The 9744-nt window shown below is 43.9% G+C and overlaps 6 protein-coding genes across 6 annotated transcripts, besides 4 other annotated features; 5 read left to right on the top strand and 1 right to left on the bottom strand.

The window, feature by feature from the left end:
- TraAM80_01796 (eukaryotic initiation factor 5a) lies at positions 1–429 on the bottom strand (the record flags this gene model as incomplete). The annotated part of the gene is made up of 1 exon (XM_029378824.1): positions 1–429. A coding segment is annotated over one exon (429 nt), but the record flags the coding sequence as incomplete, so codon positions are not given.
- A 29-nt stretch (positions 430–458) lies between these two features.
- Positions 459–488: a microsatellite.
- A 1027-nt stretch (positions 489–1515) lies between these two features.
- Positions 1516–1536: a microsatellite.
- Positions 1537–1725: 189 nt separating this feature from the next.
- TraAM80_01795 (putative mucin-associated surface protein (MASP)) lies at positions 1726–2550 on the top strand (the record flags this gene model as incomplete). Its single annotated transcript, XM_029378823.1, has 1 exon — positions 1726–2550. The coding sequence occupies one exon, from the start codon at positions 1726–1728 to the stop codon at positions 2548–2550; it is 825 nt and encodes a 274-aa protein (XP_029241330.1).
- Positions 2551–3429: 879 nt separating this feature from the next.
- Positions 3430–3464: a sequence feature (A-rich).
- Positions 3465–4116: 652 nt separating this feature from the next.
- Positions 4117–5238, top strand: TraAM80_01794 (secretory carrier membrane protein 3; the record flags this gene model as incomplete). Its single annotated transcript, XM_029378822.1, has 1 exon — positions 4117–5238. One exon carries the CDS (start codon positions 4117–4119, stop codon positions 5236–5238), a length of 1122 nt encoding a protein of 373 aa, XP_029241329.1.
- Positions 5239–5615: 377 nt separating this feature from the next.
- TraAM80_01793 (uncharacterized protein) lies at positions 5616–6722 on the top strand (the record flags this gene model as incomplete). Its single annotated transcript, XM_029378821.1, has 1 exon — positions 5616–6722. One exon carries the CDS (start codon positions 5616–5618, stop codon positions 6720–6722), a length of 1107 nt encoding a protein of 368 aa, XP_029241328.1.
- A 75-nt stretch (positions 6723–6797) lies between these two features.
- Positions 6798–6816: a microsatellite.
- Positions 6817–6908: 92 nt separating this feature from the next.
- On the top strand, positions 6909–8981 carry TraAM80_01792 (putative ribose-phosphate pyrophosphokinase; the record flags this gene model as incomplete). Its single annotated transcript, XM_029378820.1, has 1 exon — positions 6909–8981. The coding sequence occupies one exon, from the start codon at positions 6909–6911 to the stop codon at positions 8979–8981; it is 2073 nt and encodes a 690-aa protein (XP_029241327.1).
- Positions 8982–9234: 253 nt separating this feature from the next.
- TraAM80_01791 (large subunit ribosomal protein L21e) lies at positions 9235–9714 on the top strand (the record flags this gene model as incomplete). The annotated part of the gene is made up of 1 exon (XM_029378819.1): positions 9235–9714. One exon carries the CDS (start codon positions 9235–9237, stop codon positions 9712–9714), a length of 480 nt encoding a protein of 159 aa, XP_029241326.1.
- Positions 9715–9744: the final 30 nt, after the last annotated feature.

The following is a 9744-nucleotide window of genomic DNA, read 5'->3' as shown; positions in this document are numbered from 1 at the left end:
CTTTTCCTGCTTCAAACTGTCCTTTATCTGCGCGGCCAATTCCGCGTTCGGAGGCATATCCAGGTTGTCGCGTGTTTCCCCCTCATCGTCCATCAGAGAAAGATGAGCAGGCTTGCTAGGATCCTCGCGATCCTCTTCAATATCCAACACACTGTAGGTGTTCGTCTTCACAAAGGGAATCTCCACATTATGGGTACTCGGAGCCTGGTCCTCCATCTTGTTACCAGTAAAAATGTCTGTGGCAACAATGCTAACCTTGGCATGACCATGCTTACCCGTCTTCGACACAGAAAGGTCAATCACCTTGCATGGACGGCCATTAATACAAAGGTAACCTCCCTTCTTGAGAGCGCCAGCCTGCATTGGATAAGTCAAGGATCCGGTCTGGGCCCCTCCCTGGTGGGCAAAGCTCCCCTCATCATCAGACATGGCTGTGCACAGAAAATAATAAGGCTATTAAACAACAACAAAAGGAACAAAACAAAACATGAGCTGCTTAGCACCTCACAAATATCTGTTACAGCAGCAATTTCAAAATTATATACATATATATAGACCTCAATGAATATCAAAAACCAAATTGAGGCATTTTTTATGACGCTAATTATGTCATACACATGTATATAACAAAATTAGAAAAATATAATGAAAACAACCCATATTTTGAGTTTCACTATATTATAAAAAAGTATAGGTATTTACAGAGGGCGACGGTGTTACATAAAAAAAAAGGCATATGCCCTATTAAAATAAAAAAACAAAGGACAGAAAAAAATTATGAGTCCAACTGCACAAGGAACTCGAACTACGTAAAAAAAAAATGCCTTCAAAATCCCTCCTCCCAACTGTTGTAGGTTTACAAGTAGTTTCAATGAAAGAATGATATCGGGGAAAGAGCCTCAAAACGCCCCGGCAGCAGGTAGAGAGGAAAAGCCGGAACACGCCGCCCAAACGCCAGCCCACACACCCACAACACAGGAGTAAAGCGGAAACGCATACAGAGTATCTCTTGCAGATGCAAAAACACGCCCAAAAACATGACCCCGGCATCCCTCCAACGCGCGCGCGCCAAAGTCGACAAAGGAAGTTTCACGCCAGGGCCGCGGCGCCATCGTGAGCCGCGAACATCTCCGAAGCTGCCGGGGTGCTGTTTCGAGGCGCGGCGCCACCTCCTCTTCGAGAAGGGGCGGGGGCTGCGAAGGAAGGTGCATGAACGAGGGAAGAATTGACGTTGCTTCGTTTGTTTGTGAAACTGCGTATTTCATTTTGCAGGGCGGCCTGCTCAGTCGGGAGGGCACCGCTGTTGAACTTGATATGCTTGCCGCACCGCCGCCGTGGTAGAAGAACGAGAAGCTAGAATCGGCTACTATGTTGGGAGAGACTTCTCACCTTAGTTTTTTAGAATTCCTTTGTTTTTCTTTTGTGCTAGTGGGCAGGATTCGATGGTGCTTATGCGATCTAATGGAAATTAAAATCTTGAATAAAGAAAAATGAATTTCGCCGCAGGAAGTACCATATTATTATTATTATTATTATCGGGTGTTATCCCTCTTTACTAATATCTGCGGATTGTACTGGACAACGCCTTTTTGTTGTTACTTTATTGATGTTGAATTGTTTTTCTTGTTTGTGTTTGTCTCATATAATTACACATCTCAATATTTTGTTGAAAGTGTATCGAAGACCAAAGAAAAGTATATCTACAACTGCATCACACCTTTTTGAATGAGTGCATCTATTTCACCAGAGGTAACGGGCCTTAAAATTGGCTCTGCTTTACGGATTTCTAGGCTGCCAGCATCTCAAGAAAGGCATAGTACCTCTATGTCTCAGGAAACCACCGGAAATGTTGAGTTGAGGAAGGAAATTGATCGAATTACAGATTCTGGTGCATTCATAATTCGTGCTGTTGAGTCGTTAAGTAAGAATGACATTCTTACCATGGATATTGATATTGAAGTTATTTTGAAAGATGTTGAGGTTGAAGAGAGTTCTGTTTTTTCGTCCATCCCCCACTATCTTGAACGTGAGTGGAAGGAAATGACATCTGAAAATGCCCGTACCAGAAGGGAGGCGGTGATGAAGGTGGATGCTGTTGCAATCTCTCAGCGTGAAGGAAAGGAACGTGTTGACTACAGCGAAAATGGCCGAATTGTAATCGATCCCTCTGTACCATTGCCAATGCCTTTCAGTAGAGAACGTTATCCGGCATCTACACAAAGAAAATCTGTACCTGGTTATTATCATAGTTTGTTCTTTGGAGAAGGAGAGCCGGTTGTGTTTACACCACCGGAGCAGAATAAAAGAAAGGAGATTGAAAAATTGAAAGAAGAACAAGAGGCCTTGAAGAAAAAAATGCAGCGTACTCCCCGCAGTGAAGTTATTCAACCCAAAAAGATTCTTAAGGTCCCAAATGATTTTGTTCCTTCGTGTGCACAGGTGGATAATTCTTTGGCCCAACAGGAGTTGCGGAAGAAAAATGAAATGGAGAAGAATAAAATGAAAAAGAGTACAACACCAAAGAAAAAGGAAATAGAACCTGCACATTGATGTGCCCTCACCAGCTAGTAGAAAAGGGGAAAACAGAAGAAGATGGGAGCAACAGTGTTTGATTGTTACTATTACATCCTAATATTTGCCTATTTTACAGTAAAATGTTTTGCCGCTATGTCTAAGCCAAAACCAAGCAAACGAAAAAAAGGCAGAAGATGGGATAAGTTAATTGAGATTAGCGGATCTGTGGATTGAGCGTTGCTTTTTTGGTGACCTATAAATTGTTTGCGATCTCGGTCGTAGTGCGCTGGAAGGTCTGAATGTTTAGCTTTGAAATCTTGTAGTATTTTGGGTTTACTTGATGTATTTATTTTACTTGCCCAATGACTAGAATGTCCAATTTTATGAAATCATAATAAACTAGGGTACTGAGTTTTTTTTTTGCCTTTTTATGTGTTGTCCGTGTTTTTGCTGCGTATTTCCTGGGCATTATTTATTTTTATTTTTATTTTGCCTTTTTGTTAGCCCACAGTGTTGTGCAAGCTACAAGTAAAAAAAAAAATTACAGGGAGTCATGTCTGCCGATCGGAAGGCCGTCATTAAGAACGCTGACATGCCTGAGGACATGCAGGCGGATGCCATTGAAGTTGCTCTCCAAGCCATGGAGAAATTTAATATTGAAAAGGATGTTGCCGCCTATATCAAAAAGGAATTTGATAAGAAATATCAACCGACATGGCACTGCATTGTGGGTCGAAACTTTGGCAGTTACGTTACTCATGAAACTCACAGTTTCTTGTACTTTTACTTTGGCCAGGTCGCAATTCTTCTTTTCAAATCAGGTTGAGAGATGATTGTGGATTTTTTGGGGCACTGGGCATTGAAGAGCACAGGATCGTTGTTCATGTACTCCCTTATTTATTGGGGTGCCCTTCGTTTTTGTTTTTCTATTTATTTGTTTTTTTTTTCTTACGAGATAGCAAGAATGAAAAGAGGAAAATCAGAGAGCCTGAAAAGGGGCAGTGTTTTATGATTACGGAGCAGGATATGCGGATTGAATACAAGAAGGAACTTAAAAAAAAACTTGAGTGGTGGTCTTTGTAGGCTAGGTGGAGGAAAAAAAAAATGAGATGAAGAAGAAATTGATTAATGGTGGAAAAAAAAAGAGAAGGTGTTCCATGTTATTTCTGAAAAAACATTTTGAAGAGCGCATGAAGTGGGAAGGTGATTGATCCACTATTCTATGTGACGCCTTTTTGATCTTTACTACTACTATTATTATTATTTTTCTCTCCATTTTTTTTTGTTGTCGTCGTTGCCTATTGCCATGTTTTTTTTTTGTTGTTGGAGTATCTTTTTCTTTCTGCACGTTTTGCTTCTTTTTAGTCGCAAACAAAAAAAAATATAAAAATGATGTATGATCTGTCTCTCAGAGGGAAAAAGCCTACCAATAATAAATTAAAAAAACCATTTTGTTTTGATAACCGCTAGATGTTTGCTTTGATTCATATAGAACTTAACTGGACCTTGTGATTGTGTTGGGTCCGTTTTTCTGTTGTTTTTGACGTTTTATTTTTTAGCCAGAAGAAAATTAATAAAAGGAGAAAAATATATTTAGTGGCCATGTATAATTTTGGAAAAGAGGTTAATGATCTCAAAAATACGTATAATTTTGGTGGCACAACTCAACACAATACCGAGCGATTAAACGAATCATCGTTATCGGAAAGACGGCATCGTTCGATGGAGGTAGGGGGTCAGCCTCATAATAATGAAGATGAAACGAAACCTTATGAACAGCAATACCCTCATACAGGTGCTACGTTGACGGCTCATGCTCTTTCTCACTCCTCTGTTTTTCCATCAGATTTACCATCACGTTCTGTCTTTTCTGATCCCCAGGAAACTTCAACGTTAGGTGTTTCTACAGAGCATCGGAAGGAAAAAAAGGAGGAGAGCACTACAGTACAGATTGCAAAGGAAGTTCTTGGACTTAATAAAACGAATACGTCTGGGATGTCATTTGAGGAGAAAGAGCGTGTATTACTCCAAGAGAGATGGAGAAGAGCCATGGCTGAGGAGAATCGTTTGAAGGCGCTTGAAGAAAGGGTAATAATCCATGAGCGGGAGACTGCATCTGCCGGTCTTACTCCTAACTTTCCCCCAAAATTTTTATGCATTAAACCAATTGTACACCATGACATTGAGCGAGTTCCTGAAGCAAGAAGGAATTTTGTCAGGCTGAATTATATTAACTGGATTGCTACCTGTGTTATGTTACTACTAAATACGATTGTTGCTATTGCTGTGGTATCTGCACCGTATAAAAAGGGCGCTGAAAAAAAATTTAAGCTTGCTCAAAATATTGTTTTAGCAGTTGTATATCTTATAGGAGCGCCTTTAAGTTTTATTCTTTGGTATTGGCCGGTTTACTCGGCATGTTCGACAGGTAGCACGACGAAGCATTTGACGAGTCTTTGTGGTTTGATTGTAGCTCTCGCCTTTACTATTTTTATTGTTGTTGGTCAGACAAACTACGCTGCGTGTGGAGTGGATTTTGCAATAGATATATCTGAAACAAAACACAAACTTTTTGTTGTACCCGTAACGATTGTGCTTGTTTTGTGGATTGCAGAAGGAGTTTGGTTGTGTTACTGCATTGCAAAGCAATGGGTCTACTACCGTTTGGATGTAAACGCTCAACAAGAAGTGAGACATCAGATGCATAGTGTGATAGGAGTATAAACACAGGCGGATCACTGTGCGCGATCATTGTTTCTTTTTTTTTCTTTAATCATTTGTAAAGCTAGCGGGAACTTTATAAAGGGATTTGACATGCGCAGTGAATGTTGATGCTTATAGCGGAAATAATTTTTTTAAAAAAAAACATAACTTGATTGCGCACAGTATATATGGTGACGCTTTTTGTTGAGCTATCCTGTTGGTATTATTCACCGGTCAAGATTTTGTTACCTACGAGGGATATACTGTAAGGCTGCACGAGCACAGTTTTTTTACATTTTGTTTTGTATTTTGCCAACTCGCCCTCAACGCCCTACTTGCGTCTTCTTTCTTCTGCTAGAAGTTACTGGATCTTGGTTGCTCAGCATCAAAGGTATAAAATGATTGTCCAATGTGCTAATGGGGGGCGCATTAATGATGGTGAGAATAAGAGTGAGGGTTCAGAGTTCACGAACAGTCGCGTCATACGAGCCATTCAGGAGTCGACGAGCCACAAATTAGCCTCGATCAATGCCTTACTTCAAACTGTTGTACAATCAGCGAAAACAGTCGTGAAGGGAACAGAGTCTCAGCGACGATTTAATGCTCAGTTTTCAGAATTTTGTCGAGCTTCGCTGGTGGGAATTGCGGACTTGGAAGATGCCGTTTACGCATTAGAAAAAACTGATGGACTCATTGAGAATGAATCACATGATGAACAAGGGGTAAAAGGCATTAGGGTGGCGGACTTTGTAAAGGAGATAGCGAATTTTATTGCATCACAGACCAGTGTTCTCGGTGCGCAATATTTGGAGCATGTGGGTATGTCTGCTGTAACGGCAGCCTCCAAGACACAGCAACAGAATAATTCTGCAGAGACAAAACGGGGCACGAAGCGTGGAAGGGTTGAATCTACTAGGCAACGGGAGGTGGATAGTAAAAGCTCATCTCGAAGACGAATGGGGACATCTCCTTCCTTGCTTTCCACGTGGGAAACGGACATGTCCTCGCCGTCATTACCACCGAACAAATTTGGACGTGGAAGAGGTGGAACCAAAGATAGTTATCATGAGACTGCAAAATTGAGTGATATCCACGAATTGTCTATTTGGCTACAACCATGGAATCTCCCTTTGCCAAGTGCTCATGGTGTTGCACTTGATCGTGTGACGACGGAGCGTTCGAAGCCTCTAGCTGCGACTGAGGACTCTTCCAAACACCCTGATGGAATCTCAGTTTTTGACATTTGCACTGCATTGACTACGGCGGAGGTTCTTAGCCTTTGGGAGACTCGAGAGTCGTTGCTTTCGGTCGGCGCGGATCGCACAAGTCTTTCTAGCCCTGTGCCTACGGAGACAGTTCTCCCACCCACCACTGAAGAAGATGGGCCTATGTTTTTCCCTAAAAGTAATTTGACAGCACGTGCGTGGGTGCCCACGCAGGTTATGTTGGATCTGGTGCACTACGGCATTTCTTCGCTTGGAATGCCTTTTAAGGATATGGTGTAAGCTGGCATTAAACTGTTAAGCTGGGTTAATCTTGGTGCCTTCACTGCTCTGGCAAACTTTTTATCGCATGCTCCGTTTTTTTTTGTTTTTTTTTGCATTCATTGGTATGCTCTACCTTGACGCCACGCTGCAAAAAAAAAAAACGATCAGATGTCTTAGGCGTTGCAAAAAGCCAAAAAAAAAATCATGGAGAACGCGGCGCACAAACTTTTGTGTCTGGTTGTATCTTATGCTATTCACCCTGGCCACACAGTTGGAAAGTTTGTGAAGTTGTCCGATGAGAACGACTGTTTTGCGATTGCATTTGATGCCCACCAGCTTCTTGAGCATCTCACTTGTACCTTCAATGATGGGATGGAGCTTCTTTGTAATGTGTTACGTAAAAGTATTGAAATACATGAAGCAACTGTTGGTGCTGCGTGTCGTGTTAATTTTATTAGTTACGTGGTCTTGCATGCGTATCATGCTCTGGCAAAGGGGGCTGTGATCTCTAAGGAGATTGGCAGGGAAAATATCAGTGGGCTTGCCAATGTGGACTGGAGAACAGGTCTGCCTTTAATTTCTCACGAAACAACCAGCAAAAATTCTGACACTAGATGCTGTTGGCATCTTATGAATAACTTTCTTCAGGAGTTACGTCTAAAGAGGTATGCGCTGGACCCCGCTGACATATTGACAGAGGTCGCCTCCTCTACGGTTGCGACAGATGAAGGAATAAACGATGATGCAAAGACGCTAGTGACTCTTTCTCCCCGAGTTTTACACGAGTATCTTCGAAGGACGTTTGCATATGATTCACTCTCGTGGGGCTATAGGGCTGGAAAGCTTGCGGTAGATTGTTTTCTCTATATTCGCTCATCTCTGCTGGAGTTTGTGGCGGAAATGGCGGCTGACAAAACGCTATGCGGAATAACCCCACTTCACGCATTTGTAGAACAGCTTTTGTGCAAGGTTTCGATCGAAGAAAACGACGGGCTAACCACAGGTTGCAGTGAGGGCCACGTCCTTCCCGGGATTGCTTTTGTCACAACAGTACGCTTGAAACGGAGCTCAGATGTTTTGTCAGGAACATGCGTGTGTTCCCCCCCACACGCCTTGGAGTCACTGGTGGAAAATGAGGTTTGTCACATTGATCTGTTGTTGCTGTTTTCCCAATTTCCTGATTCAGCCACAGAGGAAATTGATTCAGATCTTTACCGACTTGCACTGATGGTGAAGAGTGTAGAGAAGGGACTCGTGGTGATTGCTGTTCAGAGCCACCTTGGTGAGGCGACGTTGCGCTGCATGGAATCATGGGGGAATCCTACTCGAACCGTTTTGGTATTGGCTGTTGTTGGCAAAAAAGTAATGACACAACTAGCACTGGCTTTTCGAGTCTTGCCGAGGACTCTAGGTAAGCTTCGAAATGGCCCTGTTGAGGGTAGGTTGCGTGTAAAGGCTCTTTTTGATTATCATTCAATAAAACGTCGTAGCGGTGTGGAGCTTCAATCGGTATTGATGGCGTTCAATCCACTGAACATGGAGAGAGGTGGGAGGCCGCAGGGAACCAAACACAGGATGGTTAGTATCGTCTTTGGTGGTCGCTGTGCCGCTGATCATGTCCTCATGCAACGTCTTTTTACTCGTCAACTGCATCACTTGGTAAACATCCTTTGTTTTCCAGCCCCTCAAAATGTTGTGATGCCCGCTGGCGGGGTGGCAGAAGCCTGTGCAGTGCAATACCTGGAGAAACAACTCCATGAAGTATCCATGGAGGACGATTTCTCTTTGCGAGACTTTAAGATGCGGCTATTGATAGCACTACGGAGTGCGATTTTTGCCTACATGGGAGACGTCCTTCAGAGGTCTGGAGGCCTCACAGCGGAGGCGGCTCTGGAACATCTGTCCCTTTCCCAAGGACGCTTTGATGCTGTGGAGAGAGACGCAGACAGCAGCGTAGCACACGGTAATGGCGTTGGTGCCTCGGCGTTGCGATCGGCTCTGTCAAATCCATTGTACAGCCGCCTTGTTCCTACCCCGCCTTTAATTGGTGTCTGTGATGCAACGTGGTCTGAGAATTGTTGCGCAAAGTCTACACTTTTGTTGGCGGATGTTAGCGAGTGGGAGTCGCAAGCAGAGGTGGCCAGTGCTTACCTTGCTATTGCGATGTGCTTGGACCATCTCTGTTTTACAAGCATTATGGGAGGGAGTTCAGTGGTGGGTGACTCCGACGAAGGCACACAGATAAGCAAACTATTCTTCTATCCCGACATTGCCTAGTGCCGGCTATGGACAAAGGGACACATCAGTCAAATCTCCTCTCTCACCTACAGTAAAAAAAAAAGACAATATTTTATATGTCTTTTTTCTGCCCTTAAGTGTGGTCCGAAACTTATATTCTTTTATGACGTCTGTGATGATTGTCCACTGTCTGGCACACATGTCTGCGGTCATCATTTTTTTAAATATTTGTGTGTGGTTCCTGCTTGTATTTTTTTTTTTGTTCCTGCGTTGTGTAAAAGTATAGCCGCAGATGGTGCATTCCTACGGTTACAAGTGTGGCACCCGCCACCTCTTCGCGAAGAAGTTCCGCAAGCACGGGGTGCCGTCCGTGAGCACCCTGCTGACGAACTTCAAGGTCGGCGACTACGTCGACGTCGTGGCGGACTCCGCCGTGCGGGCCGGGATGCCGCATAAGTACTACCACGGCCGCACGGGCATTGTCTGGAACGTCACCCCTCGTGGCGTTGGCGTGATTGTCAACAAGCCAGTCCGAAACCGCACGATTCGCAAGCGCATCTGCGTGCGCTTTGAGCACGTGCGCAAGTCGCGCTGCCAGGAGGCCTTCAAGCAGAAGCAGAAGGACTTTGTGGCCTTCCAGGCAGCGAAGAAGGCTGGCAAGCCGCTCCCTCCCCCGAAGAAGAGCTCCCGCAACGGCGGCATTGTTCGCCCGAAGAATGTGGAGGTGCTGGCCCGCCGCACTGCCGATTACGAGGCCATGATTCCGTACTAAATGGGAACCATCCATCGCCAAGGCTGTCGT

Source organism: Trypanosoma rangeli (assembly GCF_003719475.1).
Source record: "Trypanosoma rangeli strain AM80 chromosome Unknown Tra_15.4_contig_00037, whole genome shotgun sequence".
Taxonomy (NCBI): Eukaryota; Euglenozoa; class Kinetoplastea; order Trypanosomatida; family Trypanosomatidae; genus Trypanosoma; species Trypanosoma rangeli.
The sequence above is the reverse complement of the archived record's forward strand: the minus strand, read 5'-3'. Positions and strand labels throughout refer to the sequence as shown.